Raw genomic sequence first — 26,372 nt, forward strand, 5'->3', positions numbered from 1 at the left:
CAAAGCAAATAAACTTATTTTAAATACGTTATTTACAGTTTATGCGATATAAATGATAACTTAATCTTTTCAAAGTTAATAAAATGTACTAAATTAGTTTTACCTTAATTAAACCTCAAATATTTTCTAAATAATTGCTTTTTACAGACTTTTTCTTAATATGTCTTATTTAAGCCTCTGTATAAAGTTTAATAATGAGAAAACAATTTAGTTAAAAATTTAATTAGTTTTTTTTTTAAAAGAATGAACATTTTCACAATGCGAAGTTTCCATTTAACTTGCTAAGTTTAAAGTTTGTTAAACCTTTATACATACATACTAAATATTATAATGGAAATTTTTTACTGTTCTGTTTTATTGAAACAAGACTATCAAGTAAATTACATATGTTCTAGTACTACAGCTTAAATTTTATAATATTTTATTATAAAATAAAATCGTTTGAGTTTACAAACACAAATACTTTTGAAAGAATGTTAAGCTCTATAAGAAACAAGTTTTATAGCTATTTATAAGTATTTTTAACTTTTTGGAAAACTAATTTTGGTTTTTTAGCTAAGCTATTTTATCATTTTAGAAAATGATATAGTTTTAATTTTTTTTGTTTAAATAGAATTTTTTTTCTTTTTTACCAAAAGTTAAAGTAAAAATTCTACAAATTATTAAATTTATAAAAAGTTTCTTTGTAAACCTAACTAGGTTAATAAAATTAACATAACAAAAAAAATCTTCAAATCAGTCAAGTATATAAATTCTTTTACAATAATAATATTTAAAGTTTTATAAAAGCCTTTTAAGTAATCTGTTTATTTGACTACAACTAAAGCTAGTATTAAATTATATCAAATTAAAAAGGTTGAACATCACCACTTTTGTAAATTTCTTACATTATTTTAGTAACAGTTTCGGAACTATCAAAAAATCGTGTCACTTTAGCAGATAATAAAATTTGTCAATTTTATTGTTTAAATAGATAGTTTATGTAGTTTTTAAAACTAAAAGACTATGAAAATAGTGCAGATATTTAATTTAATTAGTTTTTAAAAATTTTTACATTGCAAATTATAACTATTAATAATGTAAAAAAGTTATTCAGTTTTATTAAAAAAAGTTTGTTAAATAAAATATAAATGTTTTAGAAACTATATCTAAAATGTTTTATTAGAACCTAAAATTAAAAAATATCCTAAAGCTAAAAGTAAATATTATTTACATAAGTTAACTTAAATTTAATTAAATTAGACATAATTGTCCGCCGATATGGTTTCTTAGCTAAATTTTATACTGTTTGTAAATATGTTTTGTCTGTTATTCTGTTACTAAATAAAATTTGATAATATAAGTGCAATTTTTTTGATTGTTCAACGTATAGGGTAGAAACAAAAGAAACTTCAAGCTTATTTTTCATTTAATTTGTTTTTCTAAAATCTGTGAACTTTTTGCATAAAAAGTATAAAAACGTTTGTATTACAAAATATTATAATAAGAAATCTGCAAGAATGTTCTTTTTCAAAAACGAATTAAGTCTAACAAGTACACAAAACATGTTTTTATTTGTTTATCTAAGTTGTTAATTCTTTTCATATTAAATATATTGTTTAAAGTTTAATGATACAAAAAGTTAATGAAACTTAAGTAAGTTACTTTATAAACAAGCTTTACAACAGGCTTATAAAGTTTTTTTTAACATTCGAAAAGTTCCAAAGAATTGCCAAAAACAGTTATACATAAAAGTAATAAAGCTTTAAATACTGTGTTTTAGAAATTCGCTACCAAAGCTATGCAAGGAAATTACTTTTTTCAAAAATAGCTTCGAATACTTTGTTTATACATTTTTTTGCATTACCACAAAACTAAAAAAACAATTCTATATCTTATAACAAATTTTGTAATAAAAAATTAAAAAATAATCTAGATTATGATGCATCTATTTAAAATGTTAAATAAAACAGTATCAAGTATATGAGTATAAATCGTTTTTAATTAATGATACCAAGTATTCTCTAAAAATAGTTTTTCGATATAAATAACAGTGTTGATTTCACTGTGGCTAAAACTGGTTATAAGCTTAAAACAATTAAAAATGTACAACATCCACTGTTATAATTTTTATTAGTTTAGTCGCATTTTCGTGACTTAAAATTTATGTCTACATATCTGATAACAAAAGAGATAATTTTAATATTTTAAATAGTAATTTTTTGTAAATTCAATTTTAGTTAACTACATGCGTCATAAATAGCTTAAGAGTTTAAATTGTTGAAAAAAATGAGAATTTTACATATAATGCGAATGTTTTTCAAAAAGAGTACGATAAATGTTCTATTTTATTATAACAAGCTTCAAACCTTATTTAATAAAAGTTTACTCTAGTATTAAACTTTTAGTAACTTACTCTGCTATAAGCTGTTACAATGGTTCTATTAGTTATTGTGTTTCATTTAAAGTGCTAAAATTATTATTTTTTTCTTGGCAAACTTTGGGGTTGGTAAATTGCGAATGGAATCCAGATATTTGGGTAAAGGTTCTATACGTTCATCAGAAATTCTAAATCCAGCAAAATAAACGGACTTTTGACAAAACTGGAACTTCTTGGGATTTAGAATGATGACTGCATTGCCAACTTTTGACAGAAAATCTATTGTTTGCCACCAGTGTCACTCTAATTCTGAATCAAAAATATGGTATCATCAACACATCTCTCCTTTCTTTCAAAATCAGGTAAAATAGCTGCAAATCGTCGATTGTAACCATCACCAGATGATACAAAGCCTTGAGGTGCCTCGAAAACGGAGTGATAAATGTAGTGAGGTGTTTATCACTTTCTCTCAGTGGAACTCCATGATACCCGTTCCATTTATCTGTTACAGTCTTGGACGTTACTTTTGGAATTCTGTGCGCTAGCTTTTTACGGAGTATCTGTAGCGCTCGTCTCCCTCTTGCAATACTTGTTAAGTGGTAAGAGATCTACTGTCCTCCTAGATGACCCATCCTGTTTCCTGGTGATCACCATGCGGTGACACAAGCTTACAGGTTCACAAAATAGAACACGTTCCAAGACACCCAACCTCACATCTCGAATGAGATCTGCTTCAACCTGTTTCTGCCAATGAATTGGCACGTGAGCTGGTGTATGACAAGCACGTGGTTTAGCATCATTCTAAAAATGTATCTCAAGTGGAGGCCCACTCATTTGCTTGAGTAATTTATGTGGACATACATTAAATGTTGTAGCTGCGTACCTTTGTAAGAGCCAATCACGCATTTTGCTCACGTTTGTATTTGTTGCCTCAAACGGAAGTTTGTTTGGTCGGTCTGGCACTTTAGTCCTTGACGGGTAATCACAGGTCACATCTGTATGCGAGTCCAGTCTATTCGGATCATTTTCATTTGAACTTACAGCAACTTCAGAATGCTGATAAGGCAGTTGAGATCCAATGGTTAGAAAAAGCTTATTAATAATCAGGAGGTCAACCATGGTTTCATACAAGAGAAAGAATCCAGTCAATGAATCGCTTACATAAACGATTCCATCACATCTGATAACCTCCTTCTTTGGAGACATTCCGCTAAAAGTCGCTTTGAAAGCCCCTAGAATGTTAATAGGAATTTTATTGGCAGCCCGAATTGTGAGTGATACAGGCATTAAATCCTTCTTACAAAAAGCAGCCTCCTGAAAGTTTTTCCACCCCAAAGGTTCGACTGTGCTCCAGTATCAGCTAAAGCACTTACCCATGCAAACTTGTTTGTGCCATGTCTAGCAATCTTGACTATTGCACGAGGATGATCAGTCGTTGCTTTGGCTTTACGCAAGGAGTTCTGGCTGAATATGGTGTTATCCAACATGATTGTTTTACTTACGTGTAGTGACATTATTTGGGTATTATGTTGAATAAAATCAGAACGATCAGCTTGGATTTGAACAGCATTGACCTTTTTTGATCAACTACGCCAACAAGGTACATAATATCTGAAAGGCTTTTTATTTCGGTTACCTTTTTGTTGAAAGGATAGAAAAGCTTTTTACAGCTCAGGCAATGAACATGTTGGGACTTATCTCCTATGTTGACAAGTCCCTTCTTTTGACGTTGAAAGTAAGAGACTGCAGATATAGTCCGCGAATTCTCAGTTGCATAGCGTTCCATTTCTTTACTTACGAAATTAAATCAAATGATGACCTGGATAAGATATCTTCAGTACTGAGAACTTCTCTTCTAATGTCATCGTCCCCAACGCCAGCGAGCATCACGTCTTTTATTGCTTCTTCTGTGTAGCTCGTCACATTGCATTTCCCAAAGTCACACTCACTGACTGTAGTGAAATTGCAGGTTTCTGCTTTGCTTCGTACACGTGTGGCAAACGTTCTAAACGGTTTATCATGGTCCTGATGTTGGTTTATAAGTTCAGCTCTCTTAACACCAATAGCAATTTTTATGACTGCAATCGACTCCATCAGTTTAGCAACGTAACTTTCTGATTTGGCCACCAGTCGAGGATCACTTGCTAACATAAAATCGCCAAGCTTGTCCAGCGCACAGTGAAAAAGCTGTATGCTTGCATTTTGGTTGCTTATATTCGAACCAATCTTGATCGTCTCCCACCTCCAAATGAAAGCAAGCCATGTCTCTTGGTTGCTCCCCCGGTCAACCCTTGGTCGAATCAATTGAGGTGCATTTGGCATTACTCCATTATTGGATAACCCAGAATCTTACCGATGCTCCACTTTGTGAAGGTTGAGGCTACTCACTACATCACCGGTTAGATCTGGCGTCTGGAACTCACATCCACGGATTGGGCACTTTACTACAACCATTTTACTTTTCTCAAATATATTGAATAAAATTTTACATAAAGAATAACTCTTTGTAAATTTAGTTTAATAATTTATTGACAATGTAAAATCTGAAACGAAAACAAGTATAAATATTAACACTAAAATGAGCTATAGTCTAATTATTCTACAAATAATGTAAATTAAAATTAAGGTTAGGCATAGTCACTTCAAGAATTATGCAAACTTTTTTGAATTATAAAGTTATGGTTTAAGTTAAAATTGTAAGATTTAAGGTTGTTAATTATAATTGAAAAAAATTAAAAGATAATTCATATGTGTTTATATAAGTAACCGTTATTAATTTATGCTTTTTAAAAATTCTACTTTTTCTAAAATCAAAAATTGAAAGCTAACTATTATAGTTAAATATAAACACAAGCTAAATCCCTTTTCATATCAACCGTACTTATTATAAATAGTTTAAATAAAAACTAAGAACTAAAAGCAATATTTAAAACTCAGTCAATTTAGTTTTCTAAATAAATTTGGTTCAAATAGCTATTTAGATTTAAATGATATAATATAAAAAACTTAAAAACTATAGCACTTATTGAAGTCATCAAAAGTCAAGAGCAATATGAAACTACACAAACGTATAATTGAAAAAAATAAAATAAAATTAAGGCGTAGCTTCCTATGTCAAAACAAATGAAGTTCAAAACAGCTGATTCATACTGTTGGAGAATAGCAATTTATTGACAACTATTGTTAGTACGTTTATTAGCTTGATTTAGAATGTAGTTCTACAGTAAATTTATAAAATTTTATTCAATTGTTTTTTAGTATAGTAATGTATATTTTTTTAAAAACTTTTGATACTGTTTTTTTAGGTTTTTTTTTAGTGTAGAACTTTGTAAGTTTTTAAAAAGTGTTCATTTATGTTTATTTACGTTTATTAGCTTGTTCTTAAGTATAGAGCCTTTTAAAGTTTTTAGATATATATTTAGTGTTTAATTACGTTGATTAACTTTCTTCTTAATGTAGAGCTTTTTATACTTTTTTGAAAATTGTTTTTTTATGTTTACACTTTTTTACACTTGTTAGCCTGTTTGTTAATATATTACGTTTATAATTATAAAAACTCATAAATTAATTTCAAATAAAACATAAAAAATAGATAAAGCCTTTTACAAAAAATAAACAAGAAGAAAACTTTTAAATTTAAGCAAAAGAAAATCTAAACAAAATTTTGCAACAGTATTTATAAGTTTTGAACATCAAATCATTTTCCCGCGTTTTTAAGCAAGCTATTATGTAATAATAACCTTAAGTTACATAAATTTTCGACTTCAAAGCAAACTTATGGTTATATTTTTCACTTAAATATGATATTTAAGTTTCTAAGTGATTTGACTTTTTACAGTTTGTCAAAATGTTAAACTATATTTTTGATTTTTCAGAAATCGCGATTAGTTTTTAAAAAATCAGCTTAATTTTTTCAATAACTTAGTTTCGTAATTTTTGTATATTTTTTACCATATAAGTAAAACAATGCATTTTATTGTAGTGTTTAATTAACTAATTAATGTGCATAAGAATTTTTCGCTTTTGTTACCCTTGGTTAACTATTATTTTTATTTTAGTTTTGTTTAGTTTAAGAATAATTGATTTCGGTAGTTAGGAAAAAGAAATAATGCAACTAAAAACAAACGAAATGACAATTAAAATTAGTAACAAAAAAAACTGCTATTAGCTAAAAATATTGATTATTATTAAATATTATAATATATTTAATAAAACAATTAAACTAAATTTTCAAAAACTTATGCACATATTATGTCATCAACGTGAAACAGAACATTAAATCACAAAATGTACATATTGTAAAAACTAAATTTTACTACATAATCCCAATGCATTTTATTTAAGAATTATAACTTAAAACGGCTAGTTCGTGCTGTAGATAGTATGTTCTTTAAAATGATTTGTACTCTTATTAGCTTGTTTTTTAGTTTACGACTTTTTTTAAGTATATATATGTGTTTATATACGTTTACTAGCTAGTTTCTGAAGGTAGAACTTTTATTTTACTTTAAAAGTATGTATTTGTGTTTATGTACGTTTATTAGCTAGTTTATTAATGAAGTATTTTTAAAAGTCTATAAAAAGTATTTTATCGAAAACATAAATATAATGTTTGTACATGAAGTGTTGTTGCAATTAAACTTCTAAAACTATTTTCAGCGCTTTTGAGGCACGTACTTTACTGTATTTTTATATAATCGTAGTTTAGAACAAGTTGTAGTTTTTAAATATGAAAACTTTTCACTTTCATTAAATATCTAAAAAATGTTTACACTTTTTTTTACATAACAGTTAATTTTGTTGATTTGTGCATAGGAAAACAGACACAGAGTTTTTTCAAACGTTTACTAAGTTAATTACCAGTAATAATTATTTTAAGCTTTATTATTACAATAGTACATTATAATATAAATTAAATTAGTAAATCACATCAAAACTAATAAAAGTAGTACAGCTAGCTAACTAAAAGTATATTACAAATAAGCATTCTTTTATAAAAATAATTTGTTGAGTTTTTTCATATAGCAAATTCATTTAAGCTTTACACTTAAACTAAAATCTGTTTTCATAATATAATTATCTAAAGTTTTTAATTTTATTCTTACGAAATCTTTAAACGTTTATTAGAAGAAACTTATTCTAAAATTTTCCTATTTTTTTTTTTAGAAGTGAGGTCATTGTGAGCACAATTATTTATAAATATACAAAAGAGTTCTACGAAATTGACCAAAGTAAGAAAAGTAGTATGTTTACAGTATACTAGATTATCAATTATATATTTTTTATATATAAAATTTAATATCATATTAACTTTAGTGTACGATGAATAAAAAAAATATACCTAGTGATAAAAAATACAGTTAAAATTTAAAATGATAGGTTTTTAGATAAAAGTATCTTTTTTTTTAATTAAATTTAAGCAGAAACGTTTTAACTTAACTAAAAATGTTTTAGATTAACATTTGTTGAACATCTATTAACATTTCTTTATTGTTTTAGGTTGCTTTTTATTTTGATCAATCTGTAAAATTAAACACTTTTACAAGTTTTACTAAAAGTTATACTTTTAGTTATATCTTTTCAAACTCTGTAGAAATAAGAGATATAGCAGAATTGTAATATTTAAGCGATACGTGCAAGCAAGGGAAGACTTTTAAAACAAACTTGATTGAGTTTGTAACAAACTTTTTGCAAGAGATTACTGAAAACCGCGTGGGTAAGTTATAAAATTATATAGACGAAGAAAACGAAAGAAGTATAAAGTAAATTAATACTCATATGGAATAAAAAATTATTTGTCAAAATATTTAACAAGATAATTAAACAACCATGGTTGAAAATTTGTTATTGGTAAGCACAAAGCCATGCAAGCTTCTAATCGAGCTAGATTAATTTTAGCAATTTATTACTTGATCAACAGCTTAGAATGACCCGAAAGACCATTAGGAGGTTTTGTGATTTCACGGCTGATTAATTGTGACCTGGAAAACAGTGAAGCATTTATTTTATCGAAAAAGTTCTCTTTTTGATAGAAAGCCTGCCTTTTGTCAGGAATCAGTTAAGGTTGGTTTTTTGACCACTTTGTATCTATTTAATTATAAGTATTTGGAGTATAAAAACAAGAAATAAAACACAGTTGTCTCATTACTTTTGTTAGTTTACTCAAATTTTTGTCAAGGCTTGATTGCTATAAAAAAATTAGTTTTTAAAAACAAAGGTTATCTTTTTATTAGAATGATAAAGTTTTTAGCTCTACAAATTTACCATTGTAAAACTTGTGTATAAAACAAGCAAGAACGTTATTAAAAACTAGTTTAAAAACTAATTTTTTTTTTTCAGTTTATTCTAAATTAATTAAAATGTTAAAATGTGAAATTAAACAAAAAAAATAATTAATTAATTTTATTACAACAATTATTTAAAAGTAGCTAGAAAAAAAAGGGCATGTCTGATAACAAATATTCAAATTAAGTTAAAATCTTAACTCAAGTTATTAACTGGTTAACTAGTAGTATATTTTTATATCTTAATATATGTAAACTAGTATAAATTTTAAACTTTTTTAAGTAAAGCGATATATCAACAGTAAAACAAAACAAACAGACTACATATTTTCCTTACATTGCTGAAAAAAATAAATATTAAAAACTGTGGAAAATAAAAGCTTTAAGTTGCTGTTATACAGGTTAAATAAGAAGAGAGCAACTTTTAATTTGACGGTAATACATTTAGACATTGAATAAAATTTACGTTTAGAAAAATTTAGAATAAGCACTTTATTACTTTTAATTTTGAACACAACTACAAACTTTAGTGTTTTTAATAAGCTGTTTGTAATCCATCTAAGTAATGCTAATAATAATTAATGAAATGTTGTATTACTCTGATTTAATTAAACAAAATGATGTAAACTAGTGAGATTTTTTCGAGTTACTAAAATGAAAACAAGATCTTGATAAACTAATCTTATAACTTTCAGTTAATGAGCAAATCTAATAGTTTCATAAAAATAAACTTATCATATTGTTTCAATCACAATTTAGTGACTTAAAAAAATTGTTTTTTTAGATAATAAAATTAGGCAAACTTCATAATTAAAGTAGAACATTTCCTTAATTAAACACGACAATAAATTGTACACGTCATAAAAAGTTTAACAAGTACAAAAGTTACAAAACTTAATGGATTTACAGATTGCAAAAACTAGAATTAAGATTTTAAATAGTTTTGTTTTATAGCTTTTTCATAGCCTCAAATAAAAAACTCAATTTTTCATGTAAAGATTAAGAAAATACATTATCAAAAAAGCAAAGTTCTATATTGATTTCAAAGTTTTACTTAGCAAGTTTTGGTGCTAAGTAAAACATTCTTTTAAAAAGACTTGAAAAGTAAGAAATTACCGTAATAATAAATATTACAATGTTTTATCTCATCATCTACTTTATGCTCAATTGACGGGTAGTAAAATCGTTACTAATAGTTTTTATTTTATTTCAATAAATCTAAAAAATAAATTCGCTGTAACTTTAAAACAAACAATGGTTCTAAACAAATTTTGCAACAAAAAGTTTCTCAACATTATTGCTTAAATATCTTATAATTATTACAAAATTGATACTTACTTTACTTAAGTTTTTACGACTTTAAAACTAGTAAGTTTTAATATTTATAAGTGAAATATTTATTTAAACATCGTTTAACAATCTAACTGATGTATATTTTAACCTTTTCTGATAATTAAAAATACTAAAAAACATCATATAATATATTTTAGTTATTTTATGCGACTAGTATAATTTCTATTAAAAAGTTCAAAAACAAAAGTGAAACTTCTCCTAAAACACTCTTACTAAAATATATTTTCTTATTTCACAGAGTTGAAAATAATAAACTTAATTTCTTGAATTTATCGATTTTTAATCATTAAAACTAAATTGTTATTATAGAATTTACCTTAAATTTTAAAACCATTATCTATGGCTTTTAAAAGATATGTTTCATTTTTTTAATTACTTCTTTGTAATATATTTATAAAATGTCAAAAGTTCTTACATATAAACGCTTCGAGTTATAAATACGCTAACAACAAAAAAATTCTTTGTGACGTCATTAAGGTTTACCCGCAAAAACAAGCTTCAAGCAATATTATAAATAAAAAACTGTTTTTAACATATTACTAGTTTATATCTTCATACTCTATCTTTATTTTCAAACAGCTATTAAAAGCTGTGAACTAAATTATCAAAGTTATGTTTAGTTTAACTTATTATAAGATAAATCTTATATCGCAAAGCCTTAATTATATATTTTATGCATGTTATTTAACAACTTATAACTATGGGTCATTATTAAATTAACAATTAAAAATTTATGATATTATTTAGAACCCAAAACACAGATGACTGCTTTTTTTTGACTTTTTTTTTGTTTAAAACTATTCTTTTTAAATTATTACTCTAAAAATTAATAAATTTTATGAAATACACCTTTTATACATCTTTAAATAGTAGTTGTTTGGTTTTAAACTTCATACTTTTAAAGATAATTAGGTAAAATTTAAAAAATACTTTTACAAACAAGTTGAAAGTTTTTTCTAATCAAAAAAATCTATTTAATACTATTTTTTTACGAACAGGATCAAAAAAATAATACTTAATTTTATACCAAGAAAAATGTTATTTTTTTTTTTTGCAGTTTCAGCATAACTGTTTGGTCTCAAAGAGTCATATTAAATTTAATTACAGTATGAGCTAGTAACAATACTTTAATAAGTAGAGTATAAAATTTAAATAGGGATTCCAAAGACATAATCGCTTTTGGGCAGAAATTAGATAAGTGTGTATATATAAAAGTTATATGGCCCTTTTCCAATTAGTATTTAGTACATATTTTTTTCTTATTTAATGATGTTATTATATTTAATTCTTTCCTAAGATGGTTGTATTGCCTAGTTTATGAAAAGTATTATTAAGTTACTTAAGGAAATTTAAGCAACAATTTTTTTTAGCACTGACAAATTATAATGTATTATATTCATAATATTTTAATTTAATTTTAACCTATTATTTAATTATAGTATTTTAATTTTACTTTGATGTTTTAACTGTTGAAAATACTTGTGTGTTTTGTTTGTTTACCATTTGAAAATGAAAGTGTGGAAAAATTACTAAACTATTAATTTGTGGTTTTTTTTAAACCATATAATTGATACAATCTTTTTTTACCAGAATTAAGCTTTTTCTGGTTCATTGTTCCAAAATGAATAAATAAATAAATAAATATTGACTTATAATATATTTTTAAAACTTTTAGCTGCCTTATAGTTAGCACCATTTACTATTTTATAACATAACTTAATTATTTAGTTTAATATTTTTTAATTTACACAATAAAAAATAATAAAATAAACACATATCCTGTACATCTTGATGTTCTTTTTAGGAATGAATACTTTTATAATAGTTAATTGATAAAACATTAAAGTTAAATTTGAAGCTTAAAAAATCATTTTGTAGCATGATATGTAATTATACATGCTTTCATATTGAACTTTTCAAGAATACACAACATTACTAGATTATAAATCTATTAAACTTTTTGTAAAAATAGTTTTTTTTTATAATAAATGTATTTCATAGAAGGAATTTTAAATTATAACATAGCATTGAAATAATTATGTTGGTGGCGCAATTAGCTAACTAAAATAGTCGAGAAAACAAAATTTTTAAATAGTGAAGTTGTGCTTCTGGTGACGTAATGTTTTTTTGCAAATAAACGATTCATAAACTTTTATATAAGCAAAAAAAATATTAATTTTTAATTGGAAAAAAAAAGGATTGAATTTAAAACAGCTGTTTCAGGCTGATATAAAGTTTATTAATAAATTATTTCATTTTATTTTAAACCTCAATTAGTTTAGTAATAGAGCTATTAAAAATCGTACTTAACTATAGTTTGCTTTTTATAACATTTTGTTTAAATAAAATATTTTACACACAAACTGTTTTCAAAACTTTTGAAAAATTTAAATGTTATGTTAAGTATGCTTAGAATTTAAGGTTTTTATTATAATCAAGTTCTAGCTTAATATCTATTTTTAACTTTAATTATAACTACTTTTTTTAACGTCATCTTAATATCCTATACAAACAAAACTACGTTTAGCATTTTTGAACACAACATTTAAAAGTTTTTAAAGATATTAATACTTTTTGACACTGAAAAAGTAAATTTAAATGCTTAATAGTATGAATTTTAATATAAAATAAAATAAGTTATTATACAAATATATAATATTACTAAGTTAAATAAGTTTTTTAAATTACAAAAACTAATCATTTATCCAATAAGGTTTTTAACTACACCATCTGTCTCAGAAACATATTTTACTTATGTTATGTCATTTTCGTACCTTCTGTATTATTAATTTTACAACTCTAGTTATTTCTAAAAACAACAAAAAAAGTTTTAAAGTGCAAACACCTACAGTATTTAAACAAAGTTTAAACAAAGTAACTTATACATAAAGCTTATGCAGAGCTTAAACTTGTTGCAAAAAGTGCGTTAATTTTTAGCTGCATGTAACTATACTTTTAAATTCTTTAGTTTTATTGACTTCAAAAGGTTATAGATTGTTATCAAATAGTAATTATTTTCTATTAATTAGTATATATAATATTAATTTTAGCTCACAAAAAATAAATGTGTTTCTTATAAAGATAAGTTGTTTAAATAATACCTACCATTTTAAAATTAACGTTTTAACTTGTTGATAAAATGACTCTGTATTAGTGCGCCAAGAATTAAACTTCTGTAATCACGAATATTTATTGCTTGATAATGATATAATAAGCAAAACTTTTTCCGGTAAAAATGTATACATAATAATTTTCATTGTAAATTATTATACTAAGATTTTTAAGTTTTTGTATAAAGTTATTGTGGAAGTTAAGATTTTCTTTCGCAGTAATTTAATATAAATAATTGTGAACTACAGAACAGAAAAAATTAAAAACACTATTTAAAAACTGTTTTGTTTTAATTTTATTATAAATTACTTTTAAACTGTTGTTTTTATTGTTTTATAACAATTTGATATCACAAAAAAATGTTTGTTTAGTAATTAAATGTTTGGACATGTTATAACTTTACAGAATTTTTTTGTGTTTTTATAATAGTTTTAATTTAGAATGAATATAAAAATGTAATAACATTTTATTCTCTTTTAACAAATCAATTAAACTATTTATAAAAGCTTTCATCAACAAATAAAGATTATAATAAAAATTTCAAAAAAAAAAGTGTACGATGATTAGTGCAATTATAGCTAACTTTATAAGTCTTTTATTAATTAAGCGAATTAATTTAACAAAAAAAAAATATTTTTGCATCTAGTTACGTCACTATTTCTTTCCCGTAACAAATTGCTTCACAAGTTTGTATAAATATAAAAATATAAATAGCTAGTTATTATCCTCAGTAGTGTAGTTTTCTTCTCAATTTAAAACAGCTGGTTCCTGCTGTAACAAAACTTATCTAATATAAAAAAATATTTTATTTATTTGTAATTTAAACTTTATCATGATTTACCAAAAAACTTTTATGATCAATTTTTCAAAATTTAAAATGATTTGTTGTATTCACAATAAGTTCCCATAGTGTTGCTTTACCAATGATGCGATAACAACTTTACTTAAAGCTTATTAATCTTGTGTATTTAAATTGTTGTTAAAATTTAGTTTAAATTGTTGTTTTTGATTTATGTTTATACAAATTTATTACAAAATGATTTATTGTTGTTTATATTAAATAAGTTGATCGAAGATTTTACATAAGTATTATAAGTTAAGCTTATCTAAATAAACATTACAAGAAAGTAAAAGTTGAATGAAAAATGTATATAAGAAAAGTAGGTAAAATAAATAAAAAATAGTTAAGTAGCTTTATAATATAAAAAAGTAAAGCGTTTATTACTTAACTTTATGTTCTTGGTAACGTCATTAGTGCTTAACTGAAACAAGAAGCTTCGTTAAGTTGTATATAAATAAAATTTGATTCATTATTTCAAACCGAAAGTTTTCGCAATAATGCTACCACATTTTACACAGCTCACATGAGCTGCCTAAAAAAATTATATTAAGTATGTTTGTTTTTTGTTTTATATGAAAAAAATTAGTTTATTTGTTTATATCAATATATATGTTTTCAATTTATCTTAATTATCTATACATATAAAGTTATATTTAACCATTATTTATACCGTATAAAACTTTTATTAACTTAACTAGAAAAGTTTTAAATGTTTAATATTAAATATTAAAATTTTCAGTATAATAAGTACTTAAAAATACAAATATTATTAAAAATGTAAAAAATTATCTAAAATTAAAAAAACAAATCCTTTATTTCGTATGATTTTTAACAACAGCTATTAGTATAACAGGGCTAATTTAGATCATAAATGACATTTTTATATCTTTTTGTACTAATGATATAACTATTCTAATTATCTAAGATAAAATATCAAAAAATTATAAAACTAGTTTGCAATTTAAACAATTGCAGTGTTTAAAAACCGAAATTACAGAAAATTAACCTACATATTTAATAGTTGCATTTTATGCAGCATTTAAGTTATTGCAAAAAGTGCGTTAACTTTCGTTTTGTTAAAATCTTACAAAAAAATAGTTTTACTAATTAATAAAATATTTTAAGCAATTTTCTAAAATAACATTCTAAAAAAATAAGTTCATAAAATATTAAACTTTTAAAATAAAGCTTTGTGTGAATTTCATAAAAAATATTAATACTTGTGACAAGGTTTCGACTTTTCATTAGTCATTTTAAATTGAAAGCTGTGCAAAATAATTAAAATAGTTTTAAAATAAATAAATAAATACACGTGATTGATTAAATGATAAAATATTTACATAAAATTAGGTATTCAAATTATAGAGTACAGTAAAACTACAGGTTATATTAATGTTTATACGTTGTTAAAAGAAATAAATCTATTATGGATTGTTAAAACCATTAATATTTTAACTTTTAAAGTTGAAAAAACTTTAACTATTACTTTTCTAAACTTAAACAAATACGTAATTACAAAAGTGAAAGTTTGTATATATTTCAAAGTTGTGTTTTACTAAAGAACTATTTTTGATAGCCTTTTAAATCAGTACAATTTAATGCATGAAAAGACTTAAAGTAAACATCTAAAGCAATACTAGATTCATCAGAAAAATGAATAATAACTAATTTTGAACAAACGTCTTCTCATAACAAGTTTGAACAACAAAAGTTTTGTTAGCTAAAGTTATATTTATAATGTAATGGTAACAATTCGTAAAAATTTTTAAGAAAATATATACAATACCTACCGCTTTAATTTATACATTGATTAAGTCACAGTTTTGTGACTTGTAAAATTTAGTTTTTAATAATTTTCTATAGATTAGATAGACTCTTATTAGATTAAATAGATTAAGTATACATTTTACCACCAAAACAAATCAAATACGCCATAAAACGCTTTAGAGCACAAATGGTTCAAAATTTAGTAACGTTTTTTATTGCAGAATTTTAGTTAAAAAAATATGATAAACTGTTCCGTTTTATTAATATAAATTGTTCATACTCATAATCAAACACTTTAGCGAACCTGCTTCAATAGTCAAAGCTTTTTTTGTGAATTATAAGTGAATTATCGCCAGTATGTTCATACATTTTATAGTTGAAATGTTTTAATTTTTTAATATATAATATAGTGTTTTAATAAAAGATAACATACTCGTAAAAGCAATGTTTACATTTAGAATTTAATCAAAATTAATTTTCATGACTAACGAAAAAAAAATTGTGAATAAAGTTCCAAAATTATCTAATAGAACGCAGTTTGTAAAACTGCTAACAAAATTGAATACTTCAATTGAAATAAATATTACTCATTTCATAAAACTAAGCTGTTGTTTACACAAATTCACTAAAAAGTTTAAAGATATGACACAAAGATGTTATGCTTTATTACCTTAAAGAATTGAACTTTTATTGGTAGCAATTTTAATTGTAGACATAAACAGTAAAGGGCAAGGGGGAGCTCAACTTGAGTTTTGCAACTTGATGAAATTTTATATAGGTTAATTTAAGCTATCGGGTTAACCGCTTAACAAAATTTAAACTAGCCTTCAAGATACAACCGATCAAAGTTGGTGACCTCAACAGTTTCTTTATAAAAAACTCAAAGTGCAAAAAAAAAAAAATTACCAAAAACTTTCTTTAAAATTACAAAATAAGTCTGTTATTAATATTTATATCAAATAATTGCAAAAGCTTTTTTTTGTTAAAAAAGACAAATTGTTTTAGTAAAAAATCCTAACTTTCGTAGTACTTTTTTAAATGTAAGACTTCATTATTTAATAATTTCATTAATAGTCTCTTTAACTATAAAATGAATGTTTTCTAAAAATTTGAGGTCTCTAGCTCGAAAAACGATGGAGAAGATAAATTTTAGTCGGTATAATAATGACAAAATATACAGTACACTTCTTTTATTATACTGACATATGTGTCTGTGTGTTAATAGATTAAATCTTTTAAAAAAAAGTTCTGTAAAAAAGAAATAAATACTGTAAGGAAAGAATAGAAGCCAAAGTAGGTATATATGTGTGTCCATTAAAAACAAAAACAGTTGTCATAGGTTTTTGTCGGTCAGGGGTTAACAATAGATAAAATATTGATCTTAAAAGACTTTTACCAAACAAAAATACTGTACAAATTGTTATTATTGTACAAAAATTACATTTTAGTTTAGAATATTTCTTGGTGAGTATATAAATTCCCAAAATAAATAATCTTTCTAAGTAATGGTCCATAGGTTTGTATGTAAAATTTTTTACAAAAAGTTTATATCTCAAAAGCTAATTAAAATTTGTATGTTCTTCTAAAACTGGCTAGTAGTTTATAGTTAGAGCTTTTCTAAATTTCATGTTAGTTTTTGATCTAATTTTACTTGAAGTTTTTAACTTCTAGTATATTTAGTTTTTAGTTTTATCTAAAAATCCCATGAATTGTAATTAAAATCTTACAGTTTTTTTTTTTAAGTAATTTTAAATTAAAAACAGCAGATTGCCATCATGAATTTTTAGTTGATCTTTAAAAAGACAAATATACACATTTTTTACTTAAGCGTCATACACTAAATCAAATTTTGTAATAACAGATACTTTGTTGATTTTTACAGTTTTAAATTAGAAAACAAAAGCAAAATTTAAAAAATACGAAGTTTCCATTTAACTTACTAGTTTTAAGTTTGCGAATTTTTCACACAACAACTGTACTAGTTTCTTTGTATTTGTAAATATAAGATAAAAAATGCTACATCAAAACAAGTCTGTTTAATACACAACAGATGTATTTATTGATATATTGAGTTTTTTATTTTTTTTATAGCAATTTATTTCTTTTAACATTTAAAATGTATCGGCTTTCTTATAGTATACGAAATTCGATTATAAACAATCTTTATAGCTGCTTATAGTGTTTTAAAAAAGATTTAAAAAGGAGCTTTATACAGTCTAAAAAAAGTATTCTTAGAAAGTAGTTTAGTTTTAAACCAGGTTTAACAAAATGAGACATAAAGGGTCAAAAGGGGGAGGCACAAGTAGTAAATGGGCCATAAGCTTGTACCAGATATTCTTGAGTTAATAATGGAGAACAAAAAATATTCTTTAGCGCTATTACGGATAGTTTTGAAACTAATAACAGATAGAGTAAGGAATATTCGGAAAATTTGGGGGACACAGACTCTAAAAAGGGAAGCCCCAATGTAATATTTTGAAACCTAACTCAAACGTAAAACGTTCGTAATCATAAAAGTTCTTTTACAGTTTATAACTTTGTTCTAGAAAAAAACTTTGATATACGGCATCAAATTTAACATCGTATAAAAATTTGCAAAAAAGCATAATCAAATCTTTTAAAATATGTAAATCCTCTGATTAAATAAAATTTAAGTGAAAAACTTCGAACTTCTAGGGGGGAACGTCCTTAAATTAAAACTTTACATAGTCATAAATACAAAAACATTTCAGTCTAATTAAGTAATATGGAATGTTTTATTTAACATTAACGTATATATTTTTATTTATGGTTATAATCAAAACCAAAATAACCTAATATAACTTTTCTCAATAAAAAAAAGCTTCAAATAAACGATTCAGTGATTTTAAGTTTATTTCAAAACTATAGCTTTGGAACAAACTTGAAACCACTAAAACGTTAATTAAGTTTATATGTCAAACTAAAACTCTACATGTCTAAGAGTTTTCTATTACGCTTTATAACTTATTTTATTACTTACTTAAATAACAAGAAAGTTTTTTAACCTTGAGAAACTAATCACTAATTCAAATAACTATAACTATATTGGGTAGAAAAGTCGATACCTTGTTATAAAACTGTGTTCCATAAAAATTAAAAGTTTCTATAAACTCTAATTTTTTTTTTACTACTGCTTGAAAACTTATAAACGTTTTCGCAAACTTCTGCTTGAACAAGGTAACAACTTATCCAGGAAATTTGCTTTTATCAGCTGTGTTTCGCAAAATTTATGCTAAGCTAATGAAAAGATTATCTACATGTAACTACTTATGTGAAATTTACTTATTGGTGTAAATTCAGAACAAATGAGCTTGCTAATGAAAAAACGAGAGGAAAATGTTAATGGTAATATATTAAAAAGTAGAGTATTACAAACTTCAGTAAATAGTTAGAAAGTTCAAATAAATTTTTTCGAACAATAAAATTTGTGCAATTAAATCTTTTTATGACGTAATATTTAACGTTCAATTAATTTTTCCAAACTTTAAGTACATAAATTAAATAATAATGTAAACCTGTCTAAATTCTTTTCAGTTTGGTAATTTTAAGCTGTTCCATTACAGCAATAAAGTAAAAGTAAATTTTAAAAAGTAACTGCAAACTTGTTTTATAAGTTCTATTCTAAGTTCATTCTAAGTTAAGTAAAGTAAAATAAAGTCGAAAACTGTTGAATTTTCATTTTAAATGTTTTTTATTTAATTTATTTAAATTAATTAGTTTAACAAACTTATAAAGTTTTTAATTAGTAAGAAAAACTAATTGTTTTTTTTATTAATGTTGTATCTTAATAAAATGTTTTTTTTGTTTCAAATACAATTTAAAACTAAACAATAATTAAAAAAAGAAAAAAAATTATTAGTATTCACTATTATACGAAAAAGTTTGTAACAATCTACTTATAGCCAAAAATATAATTTAGTTTATGGTTATTAAACAAATAAATTTAAAAAAACTACTGAGAGGTTATATTATAGGCTACATTATAACTAATATTATTTACAAAATGCCAAAATTTTATTTGATAACTACAAAAATTATTTATCTCCCAGAGTCGTTAGCCAAAAAACTGAGTATGCTAGTTTAGTTAAAAAACTTATAATACAAATATAGTTAAAAAAACTAGTTTTTCATAACAACAACCACTAAAATTAATACCACTAAAAACGCAACAAACAAAGTTGAAGTGAAGCAAAAACTCAATGTTGAAAAACACTAAAACAATAACTAATAAAGGTTTTAAAAGTTTTATTCTTCTAGTGTCGTCATTAATACTTATTCACAGTAGTTCGCTGCAGAAGTCTGTATACAAATTTTTTACAATGAAAGTTTGTTAGAAAATAATTTTAAATTGATCAAATTTTGTTAAACTTTAAAACAGTTTTATAGATGCAATATACTTTAATATTTTTACATGTTATAATTATTGTTTTATACTAAATTTTTTAGGTTTAATTAACTATTTTTGATAAACGTTAGACATTGAGCTATGTTTTGACTAGTTGTATATTTTAAAGAGACTAAATTAAAGATTTTTATTTTTAAATAGTATATTTATGAAATTATAAGATTTTAAACATTCTTTGTTTAAAGTTTTAACTTTCCTTTTTTATCAAGCATTTGCTATAAAATATGTTTTAAATATTTTTGTACTGTTAAACGGAGTTATTTCCATCATTAAACAGTTGCATGAATTTTAAGTATATAATGTAGCATAACAAAGAGGTTAAAAAAGTATCCGATTTTATCTGTTATAGTTCTAAAAATTTGCCTAATAAGTACTACACGTTGAAATTTCGTTTTCATTAAATATTTGACTTTTCGAAACAACACTGTTATTTAAATTTATATTTATATAAAAAAAAAACTCTAAAACATATTTACTAAAAGCAAACTTAAAAACTTGTTTCATTTAAAATTGTATACAAGTAGCTAATTAGCTTAGAAAAAATGTTTAAAGTATTGTTTCATTTGTAACATTTAAATTGTAAATAAGTTTATTAAATTCAAACTGCATTGACTCACAGTGAAACGACTACACTGCACTACTGTTGTTTTTTGTCGGTAAAATTAAATTTGAACTGATTGCTTATATGTAAGTGAAATATTGTTTTTATCAACTTCTGAAGTGATCTCTGTAGAATATTTGGATCTCATAAAAACAATAATAACCTTGAAGAAGTTTAATTGGCTTTATTAAAAAAACGTGAAATATATTTTAAGTAGTTATTTTTAGGATATAAATATTACCATCTGTAATTTGATGTTAATTAGTATTTCACGTTTATTGCAAAATAACAACAAAAACAAAAATATTCACAATGTGAAGCTTGTATGTATACCAATTCAGTAAGAAACACATTCTACGTTTAAAATTTATTCGCATGACGACGTTTCGACTTTCAATAAGTCATTATCAACAAAATACTGTGCAAAAATAAATAAAATTAGTGATAAACAACTAAGTATACAAAAAAGAAAATTCTAAGTGATACATTATATAAAAATTTTAAAAATTAAGATTATAAACTCTAATAAAATAATATTTTACATAAGTACTAACAAATTGTTAAACTAATATATATCAAACTAATCAAAAATTCTTAATGTATGGGTAATACCCGGTTTAATTATTTGTTTATTTAAAATTGGATTATAGCCTTTAATTAGTAGAGCTTCACTTATCAGGGTCTCAAATTTATTTCTACATTCTTTCAAAATTCAAAAATTATTAACAGTTATTTTTTCATTTTTACAAACATTACAATTACTAATATGGTCCGATACCGATGTTTTGCCTTTTAAACATTCTTTAATTCTTTCTACTAATGGTCGTGAAGTGAATCTAATATATTGGATACTCTTATCATAAAGGCATTTATACTCATAGACCACGTTTGATTTTAATTCATGGGGTGTCTTATCTTTGTTACTGAAGTATTTGCTTACTTTTGTTGTGGTAAAAATTACTTTGAATTCTTCGATGTAATTGTTTAGAAGCTTTTCTAGTTTCTTTTTATACTCGATACTAGGTTTTTCAATATAAGGTACCTTTACAACATTTTTGAAGTCTGAGTTACTTAGTTTTTGTTTAGTGCAGTCTTTATTAATATTAAAAACTTTTAATTATGTTATCAACAAATTTCTTTGGATAACCATTCTTAAAGAATTTTTCTTTTAAGCTTGTGATTTCTTGTTTGTAAATGTTATGCGTAGAAGCTATAATTCTCGCTCTGTTTACAAACCACAGTATTAGAGCTTTTTTCCATTTAATTGGTGCCACTGCACTAAAATTTAAAATGACATCTGTATCAATTTCTTTTTTGTGTACCTTTGTTGTTATTTCCTCTCTCTTTAGTTTGATATTAACGTCCAAAAATGGGAGTTCGTTTCCACCTAATTCATATGTGAAGTTGATAGACTTATGTAGTTAATTTAACTTTTTGTGGAATTTTTCGAGTGAGACATCTTTTCGGAAGATACAGAATATGTCGTTGACATATCGAAGGTATAAAACTAGATTATTTTCATCTTCGGTGTTAAAGAGATTTTTTTCCAATGTTCCCATGAAGTAATTTGCTATAGTAGGCGCTAGTGGGTTTCCCATGCTTACACCATCTATTTGTGTATATAATTGCTTATTATATTGGAACAAACCTCTAGTAACATACTTTAAAATATTTAACATATTTGATTGTGGTATGGTACTATCACGTACTCCATTTGCAATCATCTGTAGAGTTTCATTTAGTGGTACATTAATAAATAGTGAGACTACGTCAAAGCTAATGCAATAATCACCGTCTTTTCGTTCATATTTAGAAAGTTTTTCTAGAAACTCTTTGTTGTTTTCCACACAATATTGTTTTGGGATATGATGTTTGATTGTTACATCCAGATATTTAGCTAGTTTATATGACGGTGTGTTTAGCATTGATACGATAGATCTCAATGGGTAATCTGTTTTATGGACTTTACACGTGCCATATAACTTGCCCGTCGAGTTGCCACCTGTAATTAGGATGTTATATGTCTTTTTGTCTATAAAAGGTTTAAGGTTTTGTTTTATCATTTCTCTTATATGTTATTTTCTTCTTATTAGGGGGTGTCTGGAGTTTTTCCTTTTGTCCTTTTCTACTAATTTGAATTTAATTTTATCTTCTACAATAGAATTGAGTTTATTCAGATAATCATCTATAGACATTAAGCAAATTCCGTTACCTTTGTCATATTTAACAATTTTAATATTTGTTTTATTTTTTAGATTTAAAAGAGTTTTGTGAAACTCTTGATTTTTCCTTGTTTGACAGATTTGTTTACTTTTATTGAGAAATGTTCTTGTTAGTCCGTTAATTTTATATCTTGGGTTATGTGGTAAATTGTCTTTTTCATTAAAGCATTTTTTAATTAACCGTTCAATTTCTATTTTTATTTTATCTGCATCTATCTTTTTTGGTAAAATGTGATGCTTTAATCCTCTATACAGACAATTCTTTTTTTTTTTTTTTGTATGTAATAGTTTTACTTTGTTAAAGAACTAGTTTTAGTTATTATTTTAATAATTAAAATTGTTTTAGACTAAAAAAAATAAATAAAATTAAGTTTAGTTATATTCAATAGCAAGACAAATAATGATTAATTTTTAATATAATCTTTCTTAGGAAATTTAAAAAAAACAGTTTTAATCAATCAAATATTGTCTAGTTTAGTTAATATTCACAATGTTATAACAACATTTTATAAAGGTTTCCGGTTTAAAATGTACTTTATATCAATAAATTAGCAAAGTATGATTTTTAACTTTAATGATAAAACAGGCAATAAGCTATACTTCAGCCTGTACAATCTTTCTAACAATGATTTAGTCACAGTTATATGACTTACAAAATATTTTAGTAGCTAAATTGTTATAAATTTGGGTGAACTAATCATTTTGAATATATCAATGTGTTAATATTTCACGACTAATAAAGTAAATACGTCATAGATAGACTCAGAGTGCAAATATTTCAAAATTTAGTTATAAAATTATTGCAATATGTGTATGTACATATAAATACAGTAAGAAATCCTTCTCTTTTATTAAAACAAGTTTGTCACAGCGGTTATACTTGTCCTAAACACTATTATTTTTTTTTGTTATTAGAGCTTTACATAAAAAATTAAACTTGTACGTTTATCTGTAGCAAAATCTATAGTTCTACATTATTCCTTATCTGTATTTGAAAAGCAATTTTTTCGAATACTCTGACACTAATTAAGTTTTAATAGTTTAAGCATAAATTGGGTGCGTGATTAGTTTAGAAGTAAAAAATGTTTCTGTATAACTTACTTGTTCAAATGATAAAAAAAAATTATTATAAAAGTTGTAGAAAATTTATGTTGCTAAATGTTCGTATAAAGAATTTACAAAATGTTCTGATACAATAATTAAGTAAAGTTTATGAAATACAATACACATGTTATTAGTATTGTATTTATTTTTTTGGTTTTTTATACTAAAGTAATTTAAAGTTTAAAGTAAAACATGTTTACTGAAAGTAAATTAAGTTAGATTAGCTGTGCAACTAACTCACAAATTGTATTCTATTTAAAATACAAAAGAAAATATTTTTCACAGTTCTAACTAGAACCTTTGATACTGAACCTGATTTGATAATGTATAATTTTAATTAATATTAAACGAGACAAAATTTTAAATTTTTATTAAAGAACATGTGAAGTGTATATGGTAGACTTGTTTTAATGAAACAGAACTCTTTTGCACGACTTTATACTAACATTGACCAATACAAAAGTTTGCTTCTTTTCTTGAGTAAATTTACACAGTTTTTTCAAAAATTAAGCTAAATTGAATATTATTTAAAGCTTTTTGTGACGTAATGCAGTAACTTCCCGTCCAAACAAAACAAATAAAATTATATATACAAATTAGTAACTTAAATGATTTCTAAAAGTAAGTAAGCATTAATTTTGTAAGTCACCAAACAGTGATTAAAATAGTATAATAAATTTGTAAGAATTTTATAGCTTATTACCAGCTTTAAACATATTGAAATTAACTATTTATAAAAAGGTTTTACAAAAAAATGTTATCTTTGCTTAAAATATTATTTTTATAAGTATTCTTGACTGTTTTATTTAAAAATTTAAATGAGTTTATCTTATTTATCTAATTTGTTTCATAAAAGTTTGAAAAAAAAAAGGATATAGAGAATTTATTTACTTCGCAAAACGTAATTTATTCCAAAAAAAATTATAAGCTTGTTGTAAAGTTGTTTCTGATATAACTTATTTTCAGCAACCTTTTTAAACGATCTTTACTTATTGTAAACTTATTTAAAAACTCAAGATATAGCACTTAGAACATATGTTAACTACTTGATAGTCTTTTTTAAACACAACAGAACAACTTAAACATTTTTATGCTAGTAATTAGCATGTATATTTTAAAATTTGACAGGTTTTAAACCTAATAAGTAAATGAAAGCTAGACATTGTGACAACTTTTTTTTAACACTAAATGTTATTTTAAATTTTAACAAAATAATTTTTTTATGCTATCATACTTTATTTAGTGTCTGAGGTATAATAAAAAGAGTTAATTATAGTATTTTTAAAAAGACTGTTGAAAAATAAAATATTTTAATAAAACAGAAAAATTTTTCATACTTTATACAAAATTTTGATACATCTGGGCTCTAAAGCTATTTGTGACATATTAAGTTTATTAAAGTTGTTAATTTTTTACAATATCTATTTAATCTAGTAAAGATAACATTTTAACTTCACTCAATTAATTTAACTATTTTATAAGTCACAATATTGTGACTAAATCAATTTATAAAAAAAACCTAAGAAACTTTATATTTTAATCGTAGATGTGTTTACAAATTATTATTGTAGTAATATATCTAATACTTTAGCTAACAAAATTTTGTTTTATAAATGTTTGATAGGAAGGATATTTTATTTTTTTTCTAATTAATCTAACAATACTTTTTCAAATTCTTAACACGCATTAACTCTTCTACTCAATTAAAAGGGTATCAAAACTAGAACTTTAAAAGAATAACATATTGAAATTAATGAAAACTTTTACTTTTGTATTTAAGTATAGACAACTAAACCAATGTTTTTTTTTATTGTGAAAATATTTTTATCTTAAAACCAATTGATACTACATTACAAAAAACTTTTTTGAGTTTAATATTTTCATTAAAAGTTGTTTATCTATCAAAAATATACAGCTATTTGATCTCTAAATTACATTTGATATTGTAAGATTAGCATTTGTTTTTCATATAAATTACAATTATTAAAAAAAAAGTAGTAACCACAAAAAATTTCGATTAATCTGTTAGTTTTATAGTATATTTAAAGTTTATTTTCAATTGGTTTTAATTGTGAAAGTTTTACACATAAGTTATATAAACTTTTGAGTTTCTAAAAATTAGAATGAAAAATTGTTTTGTTTCATCAAGTCTATCAAATACACTACATATATTTTTAGTTATATTTCCTTATATTTAGTTATATTCAAACTCCTTCTATATCAATTTAATCTAAAGTTTAAATATACATATGTTTATAAAAAACTAAACTAAACTTTAAAAAATAATAATATCTTGGATATAAA

General features: G+C 23.9%; 1 protein-coding gene across 1 annotated transcript; it reads right to left on the bottom strand.

Annotated features, from left to right (window-relative positions):
• Nucleotides 1-22,163: 22,163 nt before the first annotated feature.
• On the bottom strand, nucleotides 22,164-22,805 carry LOC145849549 (uncharacterized). The gene has a single exon (XM_082954496.1). It carries the CDS (start codon nucleotides 22,803-22,805, stop codon nucleotides 22,164-22,166), a length of 642 nt encoding a protein of 213 aa, XP_082810622.1.
• Nucleotides 22,806-26,372: the final 3,567 nt, after the last annotated feature.

Source organism: Thalia democratica, chromosome 1 (genome assembly GCF_965202585.1).
Source record: "Thalia democratica chromosome 1, ktThaDemo2.hap1.1, whole genome shotgun sequence".
NCBI lineage: Eukaryota > Metazoa > Chordata > Thaliacea > Salpida > Salpidae > Thalia > Thalia democratica.

Excerpts from the sequence above, each read along its gene's own strand:
- LOC145849549 (XM_082954496.1), bottom strand. The coding sequence starts at position 22,805 with ATGATAAAACAAAACCTTAAACCTTTTATAGACAAAAAGACATATAAC.